The 27,970-nt window shown below is 39.4% G+C and overlaps 1 protein-coding gene across 2 annotated transcripts in view; it reads left to right on the plus strand.

Annotated features, from left to right (window-relative positions):
• Window positions 1-27,970, plus strand: part of ATP10A (ATPase phospholipid transporting 10A (putative)) — a 109,007-nt gene that overhangs the window by 21,472 nt on the left and 59,565 nt on the right. For both annotated transcript variants that reach the window (XM_050334188.1, XM_050334189.1), the window contains exon 2: window positions 21,541-21,745. In XM_050334188.1, coding sequence (XP_050190145.1) covers window positions 21,541-21,745 — 205 coding nt within the window. The remainder of the gene's footprint in view (window positions 1-21,540; window positions 21,746-27,970) is intronic.

Here is a 27,970-nt window from a genome sequence, read left to right on the forward strand (position 1 = left end):
TGAGCACAGTGAGATCAAACCCATTCCCACCCATCCTAGCATAGGAGTTTAGGGTTTGGTTCAGCTTGACAGAAATCTGAATGCAGCAAACTTGCTCCAAAGCACATGGGAAACACTGCAAAAAACCTTAGTGATTTCAGTGAGTTTTGGATAAAGCACTGGGACTTTCCTGAAAGGAAAATAAATGGCAAATATTTCTAATTGTAAGTAATTTTAAAGCAGACCACTTTGTTCTCCAAAATTACCTTTAAGGAGCTGCTAGAGACCAAAAACATGTATAATTTTATTAGTTTGATGTCTAGGATATTTTTTCCTGCTTATTCTTTTTAGTTGATGGGAAAAAAAAAGGTATTCTCTTAAAAGCTTACACCAGATTGATCACAGATAAATTAAAGAGCTTTGATGTGGCCAGCAAAGCATACTTACTAATAATACTTGATCTAATAACAAATACAAATGTTTTTGGAAAAAAGCTCTTGGGCGTATACTGAAATTACATGTTTGTTTTTCTCCCCTCTTTTGAATAATAAAAAAGTTAAACTTTTTTTTTTTTTTAGGAATGTTTCATCAAGCTGATTGTTCTGCTTCAGCTATGCACACACTCTATGGCAGAAAGGATAAACAAGTACAGCTTTGTACTTGGTTCAGAACAAGAGACCCTACAGTCAAAACTCTCTTCATAAAAGCCACTGAAAGCTTAACCTGACTTAGGTTGCTGTTGCTTGGCTTTTCTTTCATGTAAGGCTTAGTGATACCAGGCCTATGTGCTCTTACAATTCCCAATTTTAGGGAAGAATATATAGAGATTAGAAGATTCTCTTCTTTGTCCTAAAATTCAAGGGTAAATGTTCAAATTTCCATTCCTCAGGTTTTTGTTAGCCTTTCTTCTTGAGAGGGAGGAGCTGTGAAATGCAGCAAAGCCTGGTGATAAGCTCCTCCGTGCTCTTTTTGCTGACCATTTTGGAACTGATGTGGATGTCAATGCCTTGCTGAGCTCAGTGGGGACAGAAACCTGTCTGGCAATAGAAGCCCAGGGCTGCCTAGGGTTCACTATAGTGTCAGGGTCTTCATTTTCAGAAAATGCGTTACTGTGTGGCTGAGGCAGAACTGGTTCATGATGCCCTGTCCCTGCCACCCGTGTGCCTCCTTCATGTGTGCCCTGAAGTACCTGCGATACTTGCACAGACTACTACTGTGAGAGGGGTGCCCTACTCTGCTTTCCTCTGGTCCTTAGAAAAACTGTTCTTTGCAGCCTTCATTTTTTCATGGACAGTTTTATACCTACTTGGTCTTGTGCAGGGATTTACCCTCTCGTGGTCAAGCATCCATTCTTTTCCTCTCAAGTTTGCTCTCATGGAAGTAATTGAGCCACTCTCTTGCTGGAACTCAGGAGTGTTAAAGTCTGTTCCTTTTCCCAGCTCTGACAGTCTGCTTTGTTTTGTTCACCAAGAAAACCAAGCATAGTTAGGTGAAAATAAATGTTTCTTTGATTTACTTTTAGATCATTCTAAAAGCTCAAAACGGACCCAAAAGCTTTTTCATGAACACAAAGTGATGACTGAAAACTTTGAAGCTGTTTTTCCTTCTGGATAAAGGCCGGGTTCATTCAAGGCCAAGGTTGGATGGGACCCTGAGCAACATGATCTAGTGAGTGGCATTCCTGCCCATGGCACGGGGGATTGGAACTAGAAGATCTTCAAGGTTCCTTCCAACCCAAACCATTCTATGATTCTGTGAATTAATTTTTGATATCTCAAGTAATCGCTGTTGCACTTCCCTAGTAGTTCTCTGGGCTCTGTCCTGAGCCCAGGTGACACTGCCACCCTGCCGTACAGCAGGGCCTTGTGCCCTCGAAACAGTACTTCTTTTCTTGCCTTTGACACAACCATCTTTTGGAGCCCTGGGCTTTGGAAGGATAAGACCTCTCTAATATTCAATTTGTAATAAATTATCAGCTGTTTTTGAAAATGCAAACTCCTGCCTTCCAGTGTTAAAGTTCCATTTGGAGATTTGTGGGTTTAGTTTGTCCCAGCTGTTATTTTTGTTGGGGAAAAAGCTTACCTTAAAATGTGTTCTGCCTAGCTGCTGAATTAACAGAGGCTGTTTTATTGAAAACTAGAAGCCAAGTGGGTTGTTTTGTTATTTTGGTGTTTCTTTTTTTAATCCCCAGAATCTATCTAGTAGATTTCTGTCGTGGCTGACTCCAGAACTCCTAATAAAAACCAGAACAGAACAAAGTTGTTGGAAGACACATAAACCTAATATTAGTTTGGAAGGAGTAAATATTTATCCAGGCAGAAGGAGATGACTTATTTAAAGACTGACCTAATTTATTATTTAGGAAAACCACCTTTCTGTATCCACCCTGCAGCCAAGAATTGTCCTCTTTTTTTTTCCTAGGGAATATTTTAGTTTAAGAAATGAACCACACAACCCAGAATATACTGGCAAGGCAGTCTCCCAGAATGGAACTACTCATTAAACTCATTTATCCTCCTAACAGATCATTCTGAGAGTGTTGCAGTGCATTAGGGACAAAGCTGGATCACTGAAAGGTCACAGCTCTCAGACAGTGGCTGTAGTGGAAGGCACTCTGGTCAGGTTTGGGTTTGTACTAGCAGTTTCAGAGGTGCTTGTCCATGTCAGACATCTTCACTCAGCAGTTCTGTTTAATACCTCATTTTTAAGCTACGTGCCAAGTAACTCCCCAGAAAAACAAGTAAAGAGAGTGTGAAGGGGTCAGGGAGGTTGTTTTTGTTTTCTTTGTGTCATACTCTCTTAAGGTAAAATGCTAGATGAGGCAAGGGATTATAAACATGGTAGAGTTTCTTATTTGAGGTCGATTGGTTGGTTTGTTTTTTTTAAAATCCTGTGCAGACTAGTAACAATAAGGAACATTCCATATTTGCTGATAGCAATTGAGGTGTTGGATAGTTTGTGGTCCTAGCTTAGTGGGCAGTGGACAGGCCACCACAGTTACTGGAAACTGTGATGCTTTCTCAGATGAGAGGACTTGAAAAGGCTCGAAGAAAGAATTGCTTTCCTCCAGCAGAAACATCCTCTCTGACATAAAGCGGGACAGCAGTGTGGTTACACAACCTGTTCCAGTTGAAACTGAGCCTTGCAGATCTGGTTATCCCCAGATCTGGTGACTCCCTTCCACTCCCTCAGCTGCCTAGTTTAGCTGCTTTTAAGGTCTCTTCCCAGCTTTATTCAGTCAAAATGATCCAGATGAACTCCAGCACTTCTAATAGTGGGATTCTGTATTTTTCTAACTGTCCTGACCTAAGAAGCAGCTACAGCAGCAGTTGTGTCAGCAATTGGAGTGATGATCAGTCACATCTTACAGGAAGGCAGTGGTGAGCAGTCTGCGGTGAACTGCAGAGGGTAACCATTCAACTTGGCCCAGCTGTGTTCAGAACAGGCAAAGCCCTATCTTCCTAGAGCAACACAGTGGAAAACATGAAGTTCCGCTGCCCCTTTTGTGCAAGTGTTTGGGATGAGCTATGGGGCTATCCAGCCTTTCCCTTCTACAAGTGTGAATAAGATAAGTTTCTGCCAACATGTGTGGATGTTGTGCTACTTGGGCACAATAGCAGTCCTGGTCTAGTAGCCCCAATCTAATAGTTTATGTTAGTGTATTTGCTGTCCAGATGCAAAACACCTGATGGATTTTCATTCTTTGTCTCTGTGTGTGCCCCTTTGTACCACACTTAATATGCTTTCCCTCTTTCACATAACAGCTCCTGGTATTTGTAAGGTTATCACACCTCTGCAGATTATTTGAATGCACTGTGCAGCATACTTAGTTATTTTTATATTTCCTCATAAAGATCGTTGCATGTTTGTGTTCTTTGAACTCTGCCCAGATTCTCATCCCTTTCATTCCAGCGACTGCTAAGGTCCCTGGCAATATTTCAAACTGCAAAGTGGTCAGAGGAGTAGAACTCCCTTCTAAATGATAGAACAATCTCTGTGTTTAGCTACAAATTGTGCCAACCTTCAGCTGTTGTATTTCAAGATAGCATTGCCATCCACACCCTCATCTAGTGTAAGTGGGACTCATGTTCTTTGGTGTGTTCTCAAGTCCTAATCTCTATGTCATCTTGACCTGAGACATGACCAGCAGATACCACAGCCCTCTTCCGTCCACAGACTACAAACCCAGGCTTATGTGTTGTATTTAGTAGCTCTCTTCATTTCTTCTTCATACACATCATTTTCAGAGGGTTCTCAGGAGAGGAGTTCTTCAGAGCTGATTATAGTGATAAGAAGTCTTATACTCAACCTGAGTATCCTGCGTCTTTCTGCAAGCACTGAATTAAGACTGAAATGAGGAGCTGTCTGAAAACCTGACTGAATACAGCCTCATGCTAATAAACCCATCAGTTTAATTTAACATGGCTGTGTAATAAAGCAGATAGAAGATAACTGACCTCACTGGGTCCTGTACTCTGTGTATTTGATGGGTCTAGTTTAGGGTGATGCACACCACTGCCCACAGACCATTAGCTTTGATGGTGACTAAAAGTGGAGTAATCAAGCACTCCTCTGTGACTCTCTCTACTGTATACGCTGTCGTTTATTATTAACCTGTGTCAACAGCCCTTCCAGTAATTTATAAGCCATATTACACCGCTCTTTACACCTGATGCTATTAAAAGTAACATTTCCAGAAACCTTTTGTGAAATACTATATTGATGGCAGCACTTAATAGTCAGATTTCTATGTGCTCTCTTTTCTTCTTTTACTTTTAAGCTTTTGGAAATGCAATCACATTTAGAATTACATCCTTGTAGGTGTTTTTCTGCAACTGTTTATTGCCAGAGAAGCCAGCCAAAAACCTGCGATTGTCGTCAGTGAGAATTTTGACATGTAACTGTTTGAGAGGTCTGCAATTCTTTTGACATTGTTATTCATTCTGGCACTTAATGATTTCTTCATGTGTTATACCATCACCCTAAAAATATGATTGCAAGTTTTGAAACTCATAGTACCTAAATCTCTTTTAAAGTAAAAAAACACCAAAACACCCAAAACCAAAAACGTGGGGATTTAGAGTGGATTCGTATATCCTGTTACACTGGTGGCAAAATCCAGACTCACATGGCTCATCATGTCACTTCAATTAATACACAGGACTTCAACCACCATAATAGTCCACACTTTTACTTAAACTCCAGAATTTCTGAGACCGCAAGAGAATATTTTTCTTAATTAAAAATTGGCTAAATACTATCAAATCATGATCAATACAATGCAACCAGCAGTTTTATTTGCAGGGAGTTGTTCGCTCATACAAAGACATAAATGGTGACCTTGCCAAGTCATCTACTTTACGCGTAGAGTTGAATGAGGAACATTAATAGTTAAAATAGTCACAGCCTGCAGACAATTATGTCTTTTCTCATTTTTCCACTAAGCTATTTTAGGGGAAGAAAAAAATTAAAACAAATAAAAAAACATATGATTCTTCTTGAAGGAAGGACTGCATGTCTTTGTATAAAAAAGAGCCATAGGTTTTTAGTGTAAAGTAATTAGAGAATTCACCTTCATAGATTGTACACATTATTATTGAACTTAGATTAATTTCTTAGATTTGCTCAAATTGATTAAACTCAGAGGAACACCTTTTTAAATTTTCTCTATGGGCAATAGGTTTTGTTATACCAGGAATAATAGATTTAGTAATACTTAGAGATGGTATTCCATCTTCTGTTGGAATACAGATAATGTGTCTATCCTAAGGCCTTAAGAAAAGCTTCCATTGAAAGCAAGATGTCAGCAATGCCATTAAAATGTCCCAGTTTTTTTAGGACAGGGGGATCTGCCACTTGAGAAGACTATGCAAACCAACAACCTACTTCTGCAGATTTGTTTAAAGTGAGATTACATGATATTAAAATACTTTGTTCCAGTGTTTTATGACCTGGCAACTTTGATTGCTTTCTACTATTTCATACTTGTCTTGTTTTTAGGAAACAAGGTGTCATCTTCGTTCATTTTCCCTGGATTTCAGATGATAGTCTTAGCCTTGTGCCAAACACAACCTCTTTTGGTTTAAGCTGACCGGTCAGTTCTAACCACAGTCTGTCACTAATGTGACACTTTTGTAGCTAGTAGATTCTGGAATTTGGCTAAAGGTCCCTGAGTTTTAGTGCTTCAGTGGACAGATTCACAGTCCGTGATAAGCATAGGATTGCAAGAGTCCCACACCCATATTTAAAACCTTTCATTTTGAAGCTCATACTGTAATAATAAATAATCACTTGATACAACAAACAGGACTTCAAACAGGTTTTGAAGTCCACTCTGGACTTATGTGGATTGAAACGTCTGTAATGTTTTGCTGGGGAAATACTGAGTCCAGCCTTAGTTCCAAGCACCTGAGTCTAGCTAAATACTGGGTAACTTTAGGGATAGCTGTCAGCAGATAGAGCTGTGCTGAGCTCAGCATTGAAGTTTAAGGTGGTTAAACTGAGTACAGAATATTAATTCCACTGCAAGGCTAAATCATTTAAGGCTTTCTGACTCAAAGATGATTATCGGTATGTGCATATGAAAAGATAAAGTATTTTCACTGAAAATTTGGATCCTGCTGGATTTCTGCTTTCTTATCTGCTGCAGTGCTTTACTTACCTCTCTGTTAAGGGTTTAAGGGGACACAGAACTACTGTACGAAGGTAGATCAGCTAGAATGATACAGTCTATTGTCAGTTTTGATTGTAGTGTTTCTTTACATAAAATTCACTCTAATAAGAAATAGTGTCTATTGATAAACTGTATTAATCATGATTATATCATGGATTAATCATGGATTATATCATTATAGCTCTATCCTTTGGGAAGACTTTTCAGTGTCACTATCCCAGTTTCCAGATTGATTAGAAAAATAAATTCAATTTAATTCTAAATCAAAGCATGAAAGGGGGATCTGTGCTGTTTCTGTAATGTTTCCCAAATGAACTCATATGGAAGTAAAGTGTGATTGATAACAAAGTGTAGTAGGATGTATTATTCATATTGCACATACACAAATATTCCTGTTGCCTTTACTTTTATATGTCGTTAAATGTACAGAACTCAAGATACTTTACCACATGAACTAGAGCTGACTGTGAAAGACACAAATAAGGAAATTTGTTTTCCCTCACTACATTTCTTGGGAGTAACTGAGCAAGCCTTGCTGCTCAGAGGTGGATCTTTGAAATACTGACAATTTTTCTGTAGCCTCTCTCTAAAAACTGGTATGCCCTGTGTATGAAACTGAATGTAAATAGTCCACTGAGATTATTTTTAATATTTCCTGTCTACTTTGCTGGAAGTCAGTTCAGTGGTACAGCACTCAATATATATCCAGCATGTGAATTTGACAGATTCATTAGACAGTCTCCAGAGACTAAATATGCCTGCGTATATGTATGTGACAAATACTTTAACCCTTGCAGAACTCAGAACTTCTTTTTAATTTTAGAATTTATCAGGTTGGATTTTTTGAAGGCATGCTGTGTAGCACAGGAAGATTTTGGAGCTGCCTACAGCATTGCTGCCCAGATTAAGATGATGTCGCTGTTTCTGCTGTGTCTTGTTGTTTGAAAAAATGAAGGAAAATGATACTCTGTATGCAGACTTCTCAAACAAGGTTTTGGGCCAATAGCAATTTTTTTTCCCTCATCTTAAACAAAAAATGACTAAAGATGCTTTCCAGTGCTCCATAAAACATTGTCCTTATTTTTATGCAGAATAAATGAATATAAGTCTTAAAAATGTCATGGAAACATACCTGTTTGGATTAAGAAAAAAATAAATTGCAATAGCTTAAACCCCTTAACCCCGAAGAATTTATTTTTAATATTAATATTTTAGCTTTCTCACACAGATAAACAGAGCTTTAGGTAGCACACAAGCCAGTAGCATGCTGGTGCAGTGACAAGTGTATCTTGGAAGGTGTCTAGACCGAATTTCTGTCCTGATGACATGAGTAACTCTTGAAGTATGTTTACACAAGAAATGGATTGTGTTGAGGAAAGCATTTTCAGAATTTGTACTCTGCATTTACAGAGCAGCTTGGTCTAAATTCATGTCTACAGATGAAAGATTATTTTCCTTTGATGAATAAGACCCACGTCAGAGGGAGGTTGCAACCATGACTTTCAGTTTTAGGACTTTTACAAACTGGAATGTCTTCCTTACAAAGACTTCTCCTTAGTTAACCTCACAGACACAGAACTCTAAGTGCAATCCACTTAATGTCTGAAAAAGTGTTTTATCCATTAGAGGAATCCTAAAAAAAAGATACATAATCAAGCATGAGGTGCTAACAGGAAAGATAAATGTTTACAGAGGTATAGCAAAGACCAGATAAGGAGGTGTAAGGTATTTTGTACAGGATTTAGCTTTCAACTGGATGTAGCAAAGAGCCATTGTGTTCAAAGCCACTAATTGCTGAGGATAAAGAATGAATGTGATTGTAGCAAAACAACTGTAGAAAAAGGATGGAAGCAAGACTGGAAATGAGTGTCTTGATAAAAGTTTGCGTTCGGGAGGGAAAACAAGGCACACATTTAAGATATGGGGTTTTTTTATGATGGGGAGAGGAGTGGAAAATAACCCTCTGTTACTGCATTGAGTAACAGAGATGGAAATGGTGATGTACAAGTTCTAAAAAGCTGAGATTCAAATATTTTAATTTATTTTTAATTTCTTACAGACTTGTGAGGAAGGGTTCTGGGTAAAAATTTCTTTCATTAGGTCCTCAACTTTTGTCTGCAGGACTAGAGTGGTTTCATTTGGAATAGCATATTGTGAGATCAGTCTGAAGTTCAGTTTCAAAACTAATATTCTTGCCTTTCTAAGCTAGCTTCCACCTAGAGGTTGTGGCACAAACATTTTGGTCTGTGTGTGCCAGGCTGTTGAGTACTGTTTTTCTCTTCCCATGACCAGCGTGGCTGCCACCTGCTAAGGTGTTTCAGATCTCACAAGCTCTTCTTTTAGGCTGTTTGTTTCCCCTCTGTGTTTCAAACCGTTTCAATAAATAGTCTCTTTGAAATTGCTTACTCTATGCTCAGTTACTGGGTATTTCAAAAGCCAGTCACTTACTTCTTTTGGCTACAATAAAGACCTTGAAATTTATTTTTCTAGAGTATTGAATTTCCATGTTTTATCATTTTTCCCCCAAGGAAGGTATAAATGTGAACTACAAAGAAGTTGTCTTTCTGGAGTTTGGTCAGAAGGAGTGCTTTTCTGCCTGAGTTTGGACATCTGTTTAGATACCTTGCTGAATTTGGGCCAAGATTTGTAGCTTGGTTTTGGAGTTCAGTGAACAATAAGTGAAAATCATACATGAACTTTTTTCCAAATTGTGGGAACAATATTTGCAAATAATTTATTTAGTAGTTTCCAAGGAAGATTGAGCTTGATGAGGTAACCCTTTTATGAAAAAAAGAATCAAAGCATAATATTCCTGATAGCTGGCCTGCTTAAATTTTAAAATCTTCAAAATTAATTAAAAAAGAATTTCCATGAAACAGTGCTAACAAATGACACTATTTCTTTATAATAGGGCAATAGTGAAGGAGAATTTATATTTGTAAGTTTTTTGTTTAAATATGTAGAAATATATACACATAGGACAACTAAAAAACTCTTGAAAATATTTAGGTTATAATTTCCTCTGTTTTTTCAGAAATGTGGATAATTATTATGGGAATTATTATGGAAATATATACTTCATTGTGAAAATGTATTGTCTGGTAAACTGATGGAAACAGGCTATCAAAATTTGTACTGATGGTGTGTTGTTCTTTATAAATTAATCTTTTCATTGATGATAGTTCAGTACTTGTGGTCAAGTGGCAAAGGTGCTTCCCTGCAGAGCTCTGTAATTACAAGGTCTTTGAATAACTGTGTTAACAGAATGAGATGTACTGTCTGCATTAGGTGATTGTAACTCATAATTCCACTGGGCTCACTATAATTCATAGTCATTTTGATTGTAAATTAGTGGGACAGGAAAGGACTTCACTTCTCTCTGTGAAAACATTATTGTGAAAAGTATTGTTCTAGCTTAGTATTTCTAGTATTTATCTTAGTATTTCTTAGTATATTTATCTAGCTTGTTCTAGCTTAGTATTTCATATTCAACTACACTCATTGACTGTCTTCAGTAAGTTTGGAATATTAATGAGATGAAGACAAAAATCTTTAGTTCAGGGGAAGCAACAGGTAGTATGAAAACATAGTCAAGTTGACATAGTTAAATGAATTCTTATCCTGAATTTTTTTATATGTAGGTACCTACAGTAGTCAAGTTGTTGAATCTGAACTACTCAAATGCTACATTTCCTTTAAATAGTAGAATTTTTCATTTTCTGGTTCTCGCTTCTTCAGTATGGATCTCTATTATTTACTTTCACCAAGAATTTCAAATATAAAATTTGCATCTCTAAGCATGATTGTTTTGACTCAAACCTTCAGAGATTCATATCACTGCATATGATTTGCATGGAGCTTGGTCTTCTAATCCTTCTCTGATGGAAGACAGGAACATTTTTATATTCTGTGAATTTCTGTGAAACAGCCTTATATAAGGCTGAATTCAAACTGTTTTAGGACCTAGAGCATAGCAAATTGAGGCTTACACGCACCCTGGTTTCAATCTAATGCAGGATCCAAGCCAGTCTGGGTACTCAGGCATGAATATTGGGAAGTGCTCCCACGTCCCAGTTTAGATGGGGCTATAATGATTTTCATTAAGAAAGCATTCTTGGGAAACACCTTGTTATTGTTTGACAGCAGAATTTTAGAGATTTTTCAGAGTTTTAAATTTTGTTTTGAGAACAATATAGTAATTTAAACATCTCTTATTACTAAGATACAGCCCGAGGCTGTTTGCTTTTCCTGGCATTTGTATTCTTGTCTTGTTGGGGCAAGCAGTGATCCAGAAACATAAAACCAGGCTCTGTAACCTATGAGAGCAGCTAAATATAGAAGAATTGGCTAGATATAGCCTAAGATAAGGCACTGTGTTTCAAACTTCAGCTGTGCATTTCGGATCAGCCCAAAGAACAAGTTCAGGCCTATTCTTTGCCAGTTACATGGAAATATTAGGATTCTTCTGAGTTGTAGTGCCTTTTGCTGCTCTTTCCCTCTTGGGAATGTACTGATGCTGGAGGTGATGTTTATGCTTGAATTCAGGGAGTTACTCAGGGATTTATCATAGAATCACAGTGTCATTTAGGTTGGAAAAAATGCTGGGATCATTGAGTCCCACCATTAATCCAGCACTGCCAAGTCAACCACTAAACCACTTCCCTAAGTGCGACATCTACACATCTTAAATACCTGCAGGGATGGTGTCTCAGCCCCTTCCCTGGGCATCCTGTTCCAATGCAAGACCACCCTTTTGGGGAAGAAATTTTTCCTGATATCTAATCTAAACCTCTTGTGGCACAGCTTGGGGCCATTTCATCTTGTGCCATTGCTTATTACATGGAAGAAGAGACCAACTCCCACCTTGCTACAACCTCCTTTCAGGTAGTTGTAGAGAGTGATAAGGTCACCCCTAAGACTCCTTTTCTCCAGTCTAAACAACCCCAGCTCCTACAGCTGCTCCTTGTAAGACTTGTGTTCTAGACCCTTCACCAGCTCCATTGCCCTCTGGATGTGCTCCAGCACCCCAGTGTCTCTTCTCACTGAATAGATGTGGAGATAGACCACAATTTTATCTAGGATAGCACCTTAAATCTCCCTTTGTACCTCTTGCTGTCAACAAGAGGTGTGCCTGAGTTTGAGGTTTTCCTGTTTATCTCCACTGAATGCATGCCCTCATACAATGGGAAAGGAATTCTTTAGTAACACTACAGTTAAATATAATTCATTAGATTTACAAACAAGTGCACCAATGAATGCTTCCAATATCCTTGCAAGTCAGTAACCCACATATTATACAGTCTCACACCTTAGAGTAGAAAAAACTTTTCTGCAAATACATAGTAGCATCCAAGTTTGTTTTCCTCTGCCAAGAGGGTTTTTTCTATTTTTTTTTTTTTTCTTTTAATCATCAACAGTTCTCTAAGCAGTTTAGTTTTGTGTGGCACTGGAGTAACAAAGTCTGGTGTATGGGCTAAAACTAATTTCTAGAATTGCAGCCAGAAGAAATTTAAAGGCAACAGCATGCAAAACATAACCTCAGTTGTTCTGAATGTGACCACTGCACCCTGGCACCCACTGAGATCTCAGCTGATATTCAGTATTTGTCCTGTCCTAAACTTGTACTTTAGATTGTCCAGATGAGCACAAATGAGAACATCCAAATGAGATGGATGTCATGGATGTATGTTACCCAGACAAGAACAGAACTGGAAGGAAAATGTAAAACTGATTTCGGGGGGAACTGGAGAAAGTTGAACACTTACATTCAGTCTGAGTCATTGATTTTGCCTGTTAAATGTGAAAATGATGAATTACTAATGTTCTTTTCACTAATTATCTTGTTAACATTAAATAACCAAACTATGTTAATTTTTAGAGTGCTTTAGTGCAGTGGTTAGGTAACATGTGCCCTTCAGAATTTTTAAGGGTACGTGCAGTTATGTGCAGAAAAGTAGTCTCCCCAGGTGAGTATCAGTGAACAACTCCATCAGGACCATGCATGTAATTAATAGTAAGTACCTTTTCTGATAAAAAATTCTTTCATCTGTCTCATGTTAATCTGAAAGAATTGGAATGATTTTTTGAAATAAAAACTGTTGCACTTTTTCAGAAGTACGTTTCTTTAGGAATTCTGGAACCTAGGATCTCTGTAGGAGGAGTTCCTTCTTTTCTTGAATTGTTTAGGAAGATGCAGGAGATTTGTGTCATTGCATATCTACTATTTGAGTGGGTTCCCATCAGGCAGGGAATTGTTTCTTCTTCCGTGTTTTCAGAACGCCAAGCTCTGCTGAATCTTTTTGCAGTGGCTCAGAGGAGCACTGTAATGCAAACATTCAGTGTTAATATCTGTGATGGCTCTGATTATCAGGATCAGAATCTTACCTGGCTGTGAGCGTGATCACATCCAGGCCTTTCTTCCACTTCTCCACCTCCTTGTGTGATACCATTTAGAAAGCCTCAACACTAAACATTACCTATCTGTCCTACTATATAGAAAGCAACTAATAAATTTTCTCTCCCAGTATATCTGTTTACTGGTAGAGTGATAGGACTTTCACTAGCATTTTTGCCAGTAGACATAAGAGTGTTGAGAATGACACCACTTACAGAGACCCTAATACTAGATACTCTCTGGAACTGTATTAGTTTTAAAATCAAGTTCTAGGAGGGAGCTTTTTCTTTCTTCAGTTTGTATAAAGTTTCATTACATGCTCTGCTTTTATGTTTTATGTTGTTATTGCAACAACAAGTTTCTTGGCTGAAAAATCATTTATTCCGGGTAGCAAATGTTTCATTATAGTTAACAATAGTGAGTTTTCTTTCAACATGAGGTATAATGGAGATAACACTGCCAAGAGAAGTTAAATTATTAATTCCACATTATAAGCCTGAATCACGGAGGTTTCCTGGGTAATTTTTATTTCATAGCAGGTTTGACTAGTAGCAGAAAAATTAAAAATTTTCAGAAAGTGTAAATTTAATTGAAAGCACCTTTATGCCTCATCACTGCTATACATGCATATGTGCTTATTGCAATATACATTAGCATATGCTAATCCTCCAAAAAAGAAAAAAATTATATTTTAAGTAAATGAAAATATATTTTAAGTGCTGTTAAAATAATGTGAAGATTACAGAGTCTATTTAGAAACTTCAGTCATGGAGAGATTTCATTCTCTTCAATGTTTCTCCAAAACACACTCTATTAATCTGTTTTGTCTGATTAATATCAGATTCAGAGTGTCTTCATGATTTATTTTCATAGAAACAGATGTTATCATTTGTGGTGGAATGGAGACATATTCTGGGCACTATGTAACCCCCTTTGGCATTAACTTATGCTACGTTTTTTCCTTCATTTTGCCACAACATTGTTTAATTGTACACAAATGGTTCTCAACATGTTTCCATAGATACTTGACGTGTTCAGACTTTGTGCAGTGTATGCCTTGGTCTCACAGATAGCTTATTTTTAAACTCTGAGAACTGCTACATCCGTAGTTTTCAAATCATAATTGGTACTGGTTATAAATTATATCAGTTTTGTTCACATGTTTTGGTGCTGTCCACCAGCTTTGCTTTTGTAGGCTGTGGTGAGTCATGCAAATCTCTGCTTGACCCTGAAGTGTTTATAGAGTGTTATGAGCTCAATTAGTGTGAACCCTCTTCACACCTACAGGAGTGCTGGGAGGAGAGGTGGGGGATCGAAGGTGAAGGCTCCAACCTGGGCAACAGAAAGAACAGATAATTTGGGAAAACTGTATGAGCAAGAAGTACCTGTTGAGAAACAGCTAGATGCTGGAGCCTCCCTAAAGATAGTTTGGCCTGATGTGACACTTCTATATTTGTGTTACAATTTGAGGTACTCCTTCAGAAGTTGCTGTTCTGCTTGGGCCCTGCTAATTAGCTTCAAGTGTTTTTTAATTAGCTTGCTCTTAACCAGAAGACTTGTCACGGCACTTGTAGCCAGCTGAATTGAACATATTTTAAGTCACTGAAAGCAGAGATGTACCTGAAACATTTTTTGTGCTACCCCAGTCTATTTCTGCCTCCTGAGATGAAAAGGAAGGACCTGGCTGACATGAAGAATAGATCCAAAGTATGCCTTGTACATGCACAACACCTCTTTGACCTGTCTTTTGTGGAGGGCTTTTCCTCTTCCACAGGCTTAATTTCTTGCTGTGTTACTTTAAAATCCTACTGGTTCAATGGCCAGCCTCAGCTGGCAGGGAAGGCAAAGGAGTCAGATTTCTTTTGAAGTGAAGACAATTGTTACTTCAAAAGCAGCGGATGGGCTTGGACTGGGAAAGGACATTTCACTTGGATGTTTTGAGAGGCCTGAAAATCTCTGGGTTGCAGCCACAACATATGTAAGAAGAGTTATGCTGTGTAAGCCAGACAGAACAGGCTGAGCACCTCAAAAGGTACAAGAGAACATCCTCTAATCTTCTCATAAGTGTATTCTACAATACCTGCTGAGATGAATATAGGAGCCTGGTTGTGACCAAGCTAGGGCAGAGATACATAGAAGCACAGATGCCCCAGTCACTCACTGGATTTGATGGAGAAAATCTGCATCAGCCATTCCCACTCATTAACTGTAATTTTTGTCACTGGAAAAGTACAGGAAATGAAGAACAAAAAATTATTTCCCTGTAGTCCCTCCCCATCCTCTCACTTTAATTTGTAAAATTTCTAGTATGCAGGCCTCGCCCAAGTGGAACAGATTACAGCTGCATGGCCTTCATATTTCTTTACCAAGTATTACTTATAATTTTCCCAAACTTGGGGAAAAAAAAAAAAGAGAAAGAAGAGGCAAGATATTTAGTTTTGTTATCTTAAGTAATTTTTAATAATTCCTTATTGTGCCAAACCAGTTAAAAGACATTCAAAAGAAGCAAACAATAATTTTTGTAATTTTTGAATTGAGACGTTTTGAAAATCTTCAGCCTTCTGTATATATAAACTGGTATCTACATGTCCAGAGACCAAAATTATGGGCATGATCTTTATCAGCTCCTGTTGCAAAGGAGACCAGAAGAGGGAAAAGTGTAGTTAATAGGAAAAGAAAATATAATTTATGAGTTTCTGTGTTTCCAAATTATAAACTGACATTTGAAGAAAAAAATAATCAATATTTTTTGATTTATTCAGTTTTTGCTGAGCAAAGTAGCAGTTTTGCCACTAACCAAAGTCAATCTCAAATTTGACACAAACCTGTAGGCTGTTCTGTTTTAAAACAGAGCATAGGTGAATATGTGCAGTAGACTAATACAAATTTTTAATAGCATTAAAATAGTTTTCTCTGTGTTCATACACCTGAAAGGATCTTTCAGAGTTTCCTTTTAATGTTCAAAAGCAGATATGCTTCATCATGGCAAAATAACATTAACCTCTAGAGCTGTTTGATTCCTACCATGGCCACGTTTGTTGTCAGCTAACAAGTGTTGGTGTCAATGCAGCTGTACCAGCTGACTTTTTAGCTATTTATCTTTACATTTCAGTCAGTGTTTACCTGCAATGATATGCTCAGAAAAGTGAAAGCACTGGCAAGTTCTGCTTCCAGTTGTGGCAGAGAGAAGCCTGAAGATTTACGTGACCGTGGTTTTAAACCACAACTGACAGATAAATTCTCTGCATGCAAATGTATTGAGAAAGATTAAGCTGTGTGCAGAAGGATGCACATTTTTAATATGTGAACTCAACACAACACATTATAGTAGCTGGGCATAGCTGTCTAAAATTAATAGTTCATCATGGTGATTTAACTAGCAAGTAACAACAATATCTATCTATTCCTTTTGCAGAATGTCAGTAGTTCATGGCAGCATATTGATTTGGAGGACTTTTATCTAACTCTCCAGGTTTGAAAGATTTAGTATCTCTGACTTCTTCCTGTAGTTCATCATGGTTTGCAGCATTTGTTCGTTGTAGCATCAGCCTTAAGTATATTATAGGTAATAAAATGTATCTTCAGGCTTGTGATAAATGAGGGCAGGTAGAACTAGAGTTGTGGGCTGTTAGCTTCTGGGCTAAATATCCATGTCATGGTTTTATGCAACCACTGAAGGGGACTGGATTCCCTGAGATGGTGCCTCCCATTCCTTGTTCCTGCCAGAATTCTGTAAGCCTTTCAACAGAATATTCCAGGAGGCTTGATGATGTTTACTTAAACTTGCTGAAAGCTTTTGTTAAAAAGTCCCGTGCAAACAGTACCTGCAGCTGCCACAAATGAGTGGTTTAGGCCACTTTAACAGTCACTATCAAAGGTATTAGCAAAAGCAGGGTTTAATATAAATTTATGAAAGTGTGACTTTCAGAGTTTAATGGCAAGGTTCCTTCTATTACTACACTGATGAAGCATACAAAGAAAATAGAATCAATTTTGTGTGATTTACAAAGGAGTCAGGCATGCAAAAGGGTAAGGTTGCAAGGGGTAAGGGAGATTTCTCTGTTGAGTCATGAGATTTGGAGTGGATCCTCTTGCTTTCTAAACTTCTCATGGAACCTAGGTGCAGCTCAATCCAAACTTAGTCTCAGACTTGGTCAATGGGCTACCTAAAGGATTTAATAGGGAAATCCTGCTATTGGGTCACAAGATTCAGAATAGAACGGCCTTGGTTTCTAAAGTCCTGATGGAGCCTAGGTGTGGTTGAGCCCAGTCTTAGCCTCAGACCTGGGCAAGAGTTTATGTCTGGAGGATTTAGCAGCACTCAGTAATTGACTAATTTAGTATTTATAAAGTGATTCAATAAGATTAACTATAATCACAAGAGTAACTCAGTTTTCTGTAGGGTGTTTAAATCAATTGACACATGCACACACGCAGACACAAAGACATTATGTGTGTATATATATGCAGAAAGGTACCTGTTAAAAATTCCACTTGAGTGTCAGTGAAATACTCGCACTGAATGCCTTGGTACTTCTCAGTGGGAGAGGCCTGAACCTCAAGGAGTGGGGGATAGCCCAGGACCAGTCATCAGCTTTTGGTGACAGTCCTCCGACTATTGCAGCCTGAGAGCTTGCTAGCTCTGGAAGGCATCCCACTCTGAGGGAAATGCTGGTGCAACCTGCTGTGGTCCAGAAGAGCTCAAAGGGCCTCACTTAGGACCTCTCTTTATAGGGTCATAAGATGATTGGCTTCAGTCATTAATCAACTTCCATCCTGACCATAACCCAAGTTGATAATTCCGGAAATTATTCAAAATCCAGTAACAATGGGGTACCGTTCCAGTGGAGTTACGATCCAGTGAGTAATGTTCTAAGGCTATCAGGGGATGACTGATTATTTCTCGTTCCTCTCCTGTTCAGGCAACAGGTGTTCCTGATATAAAAACTGCCACTCTGCCTTAGCCACACAAGAGTTCTGGTATGGAGAAGGGATGCTTCACCACCCAAGTCATTACACAAAGGCCAAGGCCTAACAAGAATTACTGAGATTGTAGAACAGGTTTGAGGAGGTAGAGCAGATGGGTGGGGGATGCACCACCACAGAAGCACTGTACTGAGACTGCAGAGGACTGTCATAATTTTGGGCTCCTTCTCTTATAGAAAGTCCATCATTCCTAACTCTCTATATCATAAAACTTTACTGGTGCAGTATAACAGCAAGAATAAGTGATATAAAACTTGGACAACAAAGTCCTGTCTCTGCAGAATCAGTGGCAAAATTTATCTCTGGGGTCACTTGTTGTGTTTGCACTGGCTAGAGGAATGATGGTTGCCTCGAGGTCAGCAAATGTGCATGTTCAGAAGATTAGGCTGATCATATTAGAGGAATGCTCTTTAAGGACTGATGTATTTGTAGTTCAGCTAGTGTGAACCACCCCATCTGAAAACAGTGTTATGCCATACTCTGCAGAGAACACTTGCTCTGACTAGTCATTGGCTGCAATGAGACAAGTTCAAAGCTGTGCTAGAGAACATAGAGCGACCATGTTTGGAGAGGATTAGGAAGCAATTTTCCATGAAGACAGTAATTTTACATCCACTACCTGATCCTTGTTAGAGCTGATTGAATGGAATACTGGCCCATATTGTTCCCATGTGTCTGATGAAGGCAGGTGTGCCCTGGGGACCTGGTGCATGTGCAGGAGTTCTTGCATTCCTGGATTCACTGAATCACAGAATGGTTTGGCTTGGAAGGTACCCCTTGAAAGATCCTAGTACAATACCCCTACCAGGGGCAGGGCCACACTTCATTGTTATATCAGGTTGCTCAAAAGCCCCATTTTGAGCACTTCCAGGGATGGGGCATTGACAGCTACACTGGGCAACCAGTTCTAGGGTCCCACCAGCCTCATCATAAGAAAGTTTTCCCTTATGTTTCATCTAAACCTACCCTCTTTCAGGTAATACCATTACCCCTTGTCCTGTGGCTACAGACCCTGGTAAAAATTCTCCATCTTTCTTACAAGCCCCCATTATATATTGAAAGGCCACGATAAGGTCTCCCTGCAGCCTTCTCTCCTCCAGGCTGAACAATTTCAGTTATTCCAGCAGAGCCATTCGGCCTTGTGTTGCTCAATATCCACCCTTCCTGCCACAGTGTATATAGTTGTGGCAGTTGCTAAGCATGTGAGGGATGAGGAAATGCTAAAATAGCAATGCTTTTCAAACAATAGAAATTAAATAAAAAATACTAGTGCTTATAGCATAGTATGGGACTGCTTGCTATTTTTAGCCTGATCGTGCTTTTGTACTGCTGCTTGTTGTAAATGCATTTGTACATCACCCAGTTCCACAGTTAAATTAAAAAGAATGAAAAACAACAGAATATGTAAAGGGATTCAGAGTTACAGATTGCAGAGCTAACAAACCCTCAGATCTGCAGTGCGGTAATTTGTACTGTTATGGTGCACTGGGTTTCAAAGCAATTCATACTCACTAGCAGGACAGGTAAAATGTTTGTTTCAGCCCTGTTGTGAAGAAAATGGGTAATTTCAGCACTTAGTATGTGTATTACCTGCCTTTGTTAGATTATCATGTTTTACACTTGGCTCTTACTAATCCTTTTCAGGCTTTATCAAAGTAGAAATCACAGCCATAATTTTCATTTCTCCCCTTATAAACTGGTTGTTATGAAAAGACAATGAAGGAATTCTGGGAGGTAAAACCTGATCTGATACATCCTTGTTATGCTACCTGACCCTTTATTGTTCAGGATTTTGGTTAAATATGTGAATAAATGCCAATTAAGTTACTAATTCCTGTAACACCAGTGAAGGCATGACTATCAGTAACTCCAAAGTAACAACATTGTTACAACTTCTATATTTCCTCCTGCGTACAAATCTATTCATGTTACTGCTGAAAGTGATGTATATTACAATAATACACCTTAAAAAACAAAATAGCTGCCACCACTCCCCACCCTCCATCAGAATCCCATTCTACCAGTTAAAATCATAGAATCATAGAATCAACCAGCTTGGGAAAGACCTCTGAGATCAAGTCCAACACTTGATCCAACACTGCTGTGGTTACTAGACCATGGCACTCAGTGCCACATCCAGTCCCATCTTAGAAAACCTCCAGAGATGGTGAATCCACCACCTCCCTGGGCAGCCCATTCCAATGTCTAATTACCCTCTCTGTAAAAAATTCCTTCCTATTATCCAACCTAAACCTCCCCTGACAGAGCTTAAGCCCGTGCCCTCTTGTCCTACTGCTGATTGCCTGGGAGAAGAGACTGACTCCCACCTGGCTACAACCTCCTTTCAGGCAGTTGTAGAGAGTGATGAGGTCTCCCCTGAAAGTGCTATCCCAGGAGACTGTCTCTGGTGACAGTGGCAGTGACAACCATCTTGGTGCTTACACGGCAAAAGGTCTTCCGACAACTTAGAAAAGTGTTAGAATAGCAGCTTCCCATTTTCAGGAGGTATTTTACCAAGTCAATCTTGTGGCTGTTTTGAAATTGATTTCTTTAAAAAGCATAACAGAAAAGAGCAATTTCTACGAATGCCAAGAAAACAGGTGAGTCTGTGCATGCCATAAAACTAAAACCTGAAATTTTAGCTAAAATTAATTAAGCAATCACCTGTTCCTTTTTCCCCTTGCTCTCAAGAAAAAGTTAAAAAATAAAAAAAGTAGCAAACTAGCATGACCTTTAAAGCTAGAGAGGTTTAGTGGTTGTATTCCAAGATGAAAGGTTCAGGGTAACTAAGCAGAAATTAGCTGTGTAACAGACAGTATTAAGGCTAGAATGGAAATACAGCAGAAATACTTAAATGACAGTGTTCTTTCTCAGTAGGGCAGCTGGGACTACGTTTTACTGCATGACATGCCCTTGTAATTCTAGGTTTAGTAATGAATAGTGGAAATTCCTCTCAGTTAGGATCTTAGTCCAGATATCATGTGCAGCACTATACAGAGTTTGTCCCTGTTGGAAAGAGGGAACAAGTGGAAGCTATCTGAGGGTGCATCAGAGGGTGGCACATGATGCAGGACATTCTGGAGCCATGCCAAGCAGTTGTTCTGCACCCAAACCTGTTCTCATATTCCCCCTTGCCATAAAAATGACTGTACACAGTATGGACAATGGCTCCCTCCCCTTTATGGGGTCAGATGGGTGACCCAGAGCATGGAGAAAGGGAAAGAAGAATATATGAAGCTCTTGCTTATCCTGCTTAGTCAAGGCTAACATCAGCATGTCCTCTGGGTCTTAAAGAGTACCTTGGTAACTCAGAGCTGGTTCTGAGTCATTGGGAAGTGACCTCCTGGCACTCTGCATTGGCTTTTCCCAGAGTAACTGGAGAGTTCCTGAGGATCTTCCAAAGGCACTGTAGTCCTGATACAAATCAAACCAGAACTATCAGAAGCATCCCAGTCAGTGCATTTTTTTTGATTTATGTTCCTGTAAATGTCCTCTTTTTTTTTTTCAGAAATGAGAAGAAATACATAAGCAGATACTGGAAAGAAGTGAAAGTCGGAGACTTTGTGCAGCTTCGCTGTAATGAAATTATACCTGCTGACATATTGCTGCTCTCCTCGAGTGATCCCGATGGGCTGTGCCATATAGAAACAGCTAACCTGGATGGTGAAACTAACTTAAAACAAAGACAGGTGGTGAGGAGGTTCTTAGAGCTGGTAAGTCACCAGTTCAAACTCTCATTTAAGATAAGATTTTCTTTCAAGTAAGTAGCTGTTTACCAATACACTCTACACCAGCTAAATCTGATTGTTCTAGTAGTGCTAATGAATTACTGTTGTGGTTGTCATTAAAATGCTAGCACTTGCCAACAACTGACCTCATAGTATCAGAAGTTTTACCATAATTTTTCCCTGAATCTGAATAGGAATTATTTGGGGCAATTGTGTGTGGTTGGAAAATGTTGGGGGTTTTTAATGGCTTCTATTGTAGCTTGATTCTTGAAAACACATTTTAACTGCCCAAGGAGAAGATACTTGAATATAAATAAATGCTTTTCCTGCCTGTAAACTAGATCAGTTTCAATTAGGACTTTGCCTGAAATTGCGTTGCAGAATATCCCTCCAGCACTTGGAGCATTAAAGCTTGCAAGATTTAAAGGGACAGCAAGCATGCATTCTGGAGTTCCCTGTGCTCAAAAACTGTTTTACTGCCCTCTCACTGTGCTTATCTCTGCCCAACAGCACTATTTTGAAACAAAACATAATCCAGGTCAGTTACTGTCAGCAGAATTAGAGGAAATTACCTGAAGTTTTACTTGCTTTAATGGTCTTACTGAAATACTGTTTATTTGTATGCCCTCCTCTCCCATCATTCTTACCAGCTAACTCCAGTTTCCTGTATTTGTCAGGAAAAGAAATTATTTTTTTACAACTCCGCTACTTCTTTTTTTCCTAGTAGCTCTTCTCATTTGAGAGATTTTGCAAACAGTGGGGGCTGCTGTCCTTAATACTGTCATCAAAGGTAACTACAGAAGCCTGGAGTTGTACTGAGGTAGATCAGCATTAATGAAGTTAAAATCCAACCAACAGAATAAAAGTCAGTGTGCCTTCCAAATGATTCTTTATGGTAGGTAGATCCTTTCTCTGAATAGCTTGTAAAAACATGAGATAAAGACTTGTTTAATCTTCAGTGATTTCCACATAGAATTTAGACGTGACATGGCAGCTACTGCCATGGCCAGAAGCTTAATCAGCTGCACACCAAATGTTTCAAAAACTCTGGTTGTTTCAAAGAAGTTAATTGAATTGTTTCTCAAACATCCCATCCTGTTCCTGCTGAGAAGAAATTTCTCCCAGTGGATAGAACTTCAGGGAGGTGCTCAGATGATGTATCACGGTTTTGTGCCAACATAAAGTTCCTTTGTGACTTCACGTACATTATGTAGGACAAAATCTGTAGATTTTATTTAGATTACTGAACACAGGCATGTTTTGCATTTGTAGGTACAGTTATAAGGTAAGGGCATGTCCCAGTTCTGTCTCAAAGAATGACCCAGGAAGGCACCAGGTCCTCCACTCATCCACAGAAGACGGTTGGATTTCTGTAATCCAAGACTACTGGACACATAGTCAGTGTTGGTAAACATGGTGAAAGGAGTGGATGTGTCCAAGTACAAATCATCAGAAGACTAACTTTCGAGACCCTTGCTGCCCAAAGGAGTCCCTTATACAATCTTGGGATCCCCAGCCTCCTGGCAGCAGTGTAGTGACTCAGCTCTATTCCTGGAAGCTGGCAGGCTGAGAGGACACCTGCCAACCTACAGACTCCCCTGCTCTTGTGAGTTGTGGTGCCTAGATGTGTGCTTGAGCCATCAGTTGTGGAGGCACTTTTTTGTCTTCAGCCAGTGATTACAGGCATACATTAATACAGTAGGAAAAACCAGGAGGGAGTACCTCTGCAATCTCATCTTTGCAATACTTGATGAGGTTTAAACTGCTGATCCAAACCAGGCAGCTAAAGACTTCAGCTCTGGGTTTTGTACAGTTTGACAAGATCTGTAACCTTTAGACTGTTGTGTGGAAGTGAGTGGCAGTGCCATTTCCTCCTCAAACAGGTTAAAGGTTCTCAAAGATTGAATGGGGCCCTGTTGGGGGAGAAGGCTGAGGAGACATTTCTTGCCTAGGGAAGCACAGCTAGCTTTATGTGCCAAGCACATCAGGGTATACGTGGCATAGCTTGGTCAGCATACCCTGCTTTACTGAGGAAATCTGTTATTTAGAGATGTCAGCTTTGTAGACACCTGGTGCACTTTGGATTTCCACCTCATCCTCCTTCCATATCTTAGTTCTCTCTATTACAAGATGATTTTGAAACTTTTCTATCTCAGAATTGTGCTCCAAAAAATGGGGATAAATAATTTTTTAAGTAAATTTTTAGATCACAAGATGCCATGCTACAATAGCAGTGAGGTCCATAATAAATTGTCAGGGGTTAAACTAGGGGCAGTGACAGAAAGCTCATTCATTCCAATGAAAACAGGACTGGTCCTCAAGGAGTCAAGTATTGAAAGAGAGCTTGTAAAAAAACCACATGTGACTACCTCCACTCTCTTAAAATAGCCGGGAAAGCAGGAAATATCCAAGCCTGGGTTCCTGCATCAACTAAGTTGTAGCAAAGTGCACACTTGCAAGTACTAAGTCTTCAGCAGCTGCAGCATCACAGAGCCTCTCTGCAGCAGCACCCCATAAGTTATCCAGCAGAATACTTGCCATCCTCATTAAAGTCCTGGCCAAAACCTGTCTAAGCACACTGTTAATTCATGCAGCAACATTAGCTTTCACACTCCATACTAGTAGGAGTAGGCTCATACTTGTTCTTGAAGATATTGCCCTGCTGAGAGAGCAGTGGGATTGAGGGTGCTGCTTGGGAAATGTTGGAAGAATAGCAGGACCATGGCCAAGTAGCACGGAATAACAAGGTGATGCCTATCTGTTGGATTGAACTGCAGTTCCTGTCTGGATGTGTCTTAAGCTGGGACAACTGGAGAGAACTTATTGTTAGATCTCATAAAAGACTTTGGATGACCAAAATTTTCTTGCACCTAGTGCTAACCATCCTTTTGCCAAACCTCAGAGAAGCTCACTCCCAAAGCTCTTACAGGACTTGCATCCCAACCTGTTCATGTATTGTCCAAGAATGCTTTTACATTTTTTTATTAATACTGTGCTCAGCAGAACTACTCTCCGCTATGTTTATAGCTGTTTTGTTCTGTGTTATTCTGCAGCCCTGTTGTTCAAGCAGGAAAACAAACAAATAGATTATGTAGTCCTGACCCTCTCTTTCCCACACTGCTAAACACTTCCCCTACCTCCCTCACAGAATGACGTGCCTTGTCATGTGGCATATCACAGGACAAGAAATAGGTTTTTTTGGAAGCTGCTTCTTAAAACATCAGCTGTCAATAGCTGTATTTGAATAATGTCTCTGTAGCAGTATCTCACATATTTAAAAGAAACTTTTACAAAGCTTGGTCTGTCTGTGCTTTGTATATGAGCTAACTGATAACTTCTGAACACATGCCAGTGAAACAGGTCAATAAAGGATAGCTATTTCTACACCAGTAACTCTGCTGGGCATGGGAATGGAGTGGGGGTGGGAGTAGGAACAGTTGTTTTAAGATACTTGTATGCTTTTTCTGATTCTGTTCCTGCCCTGTGTGCAGCCAGGCAATTTACAGTCCTGCAGGTCTGCACCGAGCTCTCATAGAGAGCCTGGTAGCCAGTTTGGGGGCACTGAAATGGGGTGTGCTCTGCACGGTTTTCTTGAAACCACAGCCTTTTCTCCAAATGCCCTCTCCTAGGGCCAGCAAGCCCAGTGCTGTTAGGTTGGGTACAGTGGCCCTCTGGAAGGGCCACTGTTCTGCCAGCATCCTCTGAAGAATCTTTGTGTGTCTCTTTCCAGAATTAACAGCTTATAAGGTCCACGGTCTCAGAGAGTAAAAAGTTTTACGGTTTCTCCCTTCCAAATCTCTGTACGATTCTGACATCTTTTTAGCCTGACTCTTGAACAAGCAATAAGCAATTAGAGAAGCTTTTCTGTATCCTTGTCTCCAATGCTTTGCAGGCATTATTTTTACTCTAAACATATGCTCAGAAGATCCAAGATCAGCATTTGTGGGCTTGTGAATTCCAAGAAACTGTTCTCCTTTATAGTGCAAGTGACCAGAAATATTGTTTATTTTGGTACTGCTTTGAATTGTCTGAGTAATTTATAGTAGACTGGGAACACACTGCTTGTTAGCTTTACATGTTTGTTAATGAATGGGATATATCTGACATAAATCTGTATTTTCTGTACATGATTCTACACTGTATCAATACACAATCAGGGAGAAGAATCACTGAGGTATTCCTCTGTGGCTTCCCTACTTGGAGACACCAGTTTGAATCTATACGTTGTTGTTGTACACTCGAAATAGTCAATCAAGAAAAAAGAAAATCAGTGAGTAGTTAAAAAAAAAAAAAAAAAGGTAAACAGAAGAGTTTTCAAAGGCCTTGACATTTTTTTCCTCCACGGCTTTAAATACCATTTTCTTGTTATCCTGCTACTACAGCAACACAATGTGTTAGGAATGTTTATAATAGTCAGAAACATATTTCTGCATGCTGTATCTTTAAAAGCAGAAGGGTAGTGCACTGTCTTCACCCTGAAATACAAATCAGGTCCATGTGTGCAGCATGACACATTGGCAAGTGCAGCTAGGAGAAAGCACTGTGCTAAATCTCACCATGAGTGATCCAACAGTACTAGCAGGGACCAGTAAACATCTCTTGGAAAAAGAAAATCAAAACAACTGTTCCTTGGTATTCTACTAGTTTCCTTCTAATTTCAAACCCACCCTCACTGCTGCCGAGTCACAGCAACCATTTCTGATGTGCTGGCTCCAATAGGAGACACAGTAGGCAGGAGGAATCAATGTGTTTTCTGTGCTAGTCGACAAGCTGCTGTGCCACCACACCCTCCACATTGCTTATGGAATGTTTTCCAGCCATCTGAGACGTCATGTCAGCCGCTCTTCAGAGAGTGGATAAGCAGATACTTTTTGGGCTGCAAGAGCTCAAAACTCCCTTTCAGATTTCATAAACTTGATTTAGGATATTTTGATAGTATGAATCTAGACTCATGAAAAACATTTACATTTCCTTGCTCCACTGTTTTTACTCACTATGCCTTTTAACAAAATCCACAAAAAACTCACTGTGGGTTCTGGAGCAGCTTATGGTTTATTAGCCAGTGCCCATGTCCTGGATGTTTATGTGGAAAGCTTCAGTTCAGCTGAAAGCTAAGCTAAATGTAGCAGCTGCCATCCCCTGTGAGAAGGTGCATATAACTCTCTCAGAGCTGGTAGAGGTAGAGGATCCATTTTTTTCCTCTCATTTTTTCCTAAGAGTGAAACTTAGCTCAAAACAAGCCTATAGTAGCATGATTAAGCAGGTTTAGATAAGCCTTGCAAATGACTTCGTGACTGCTTATTTACTTTGTCTAAAAAGCACATCTGAATTTGTTGTCTGCCTGTTTGGGAGGTTCATTTGCATGCAGACTAGTACCAAAATAACTCATGAGTCTCATTTCCTCTCAAGTCAGTTTGTGAACCCTTCTGGAATATGTATAAATGCAGAGCGTATGCTTACTGCAGGCACATTTGCTCATCTGTCCCAGCCAGGAAGTTGGGCTAAATTGACAGATGCAGCTTTTATTCCAGCCCTACCTGTTCCTGCACTGTGCTGGAAATACACTGGGTACAGCTGAACTTAGAGAAAACAGTCCCACAGCTCCCTGCTCTAAGCATTAAGCCATTTATACCATTTCTTTCTTTCCCTGTGAGTCTTGGGCAGAAGCAGACCCAGAAGAGAAGCAAAGATTGCTTTCTAGAAGGGCTGCCTTGTAAGCCTGGCTGTTGGTGGCTCCAGGCTGCTCTGTGTCTGAGGTACTCTGGCAAGGGCAACTCATGCTAATTGCATGTAAACAACTCACAGGGTAGCCTTGGTATCTCAGTGCAGATGTTGCTTTTGCATTCAGTTTTTACTCACTCAAAGAAAAATTTAAAAAAAAAGGAGAAAATAAAGTGATTTTCAAATTTTGGTTTAGTCTAAACTGATCCAAGATTTCTTGTGCATCAGTCTGCATTGACTAAATTAGTCCAGTATGAGAGAACAGCAAAAGTTAAACCAGCTCAACTTCCAGGCAGACTAGTTTTCAACTTACCTGTTGATATGAGCTTGTTATCTCAAAGAGTCTGATTGGATCTTTTAAAGCAAGACAAGAGCAGGTATAGCTATACTCTCCCTGTTGCTTCTTGTCCTAAGAGTGCCCTCAGGCTATCACCTACCTGCAATTTACTGGGAATAGTACACTATTATAATCAAGTAGATGTGAACTAA

The sequence above is a fragment of the Myiozetetes cayanensis genome, unplaced genomic scaffold, assembly GCF_022539395.1.
Source record: "Myiozetetes cayanensis isolate MyiCay16 unplaced genomic scaffold, myiCay2020 scf5-8, whole genome shotgun sequence".
NCBI classification, from domain to species: Eukaryota; Metazoa; Chordata; class Aves; order Passeriformes; family Tyrannidae; genus Myiozetetes; species Myiozetetes cayanensis.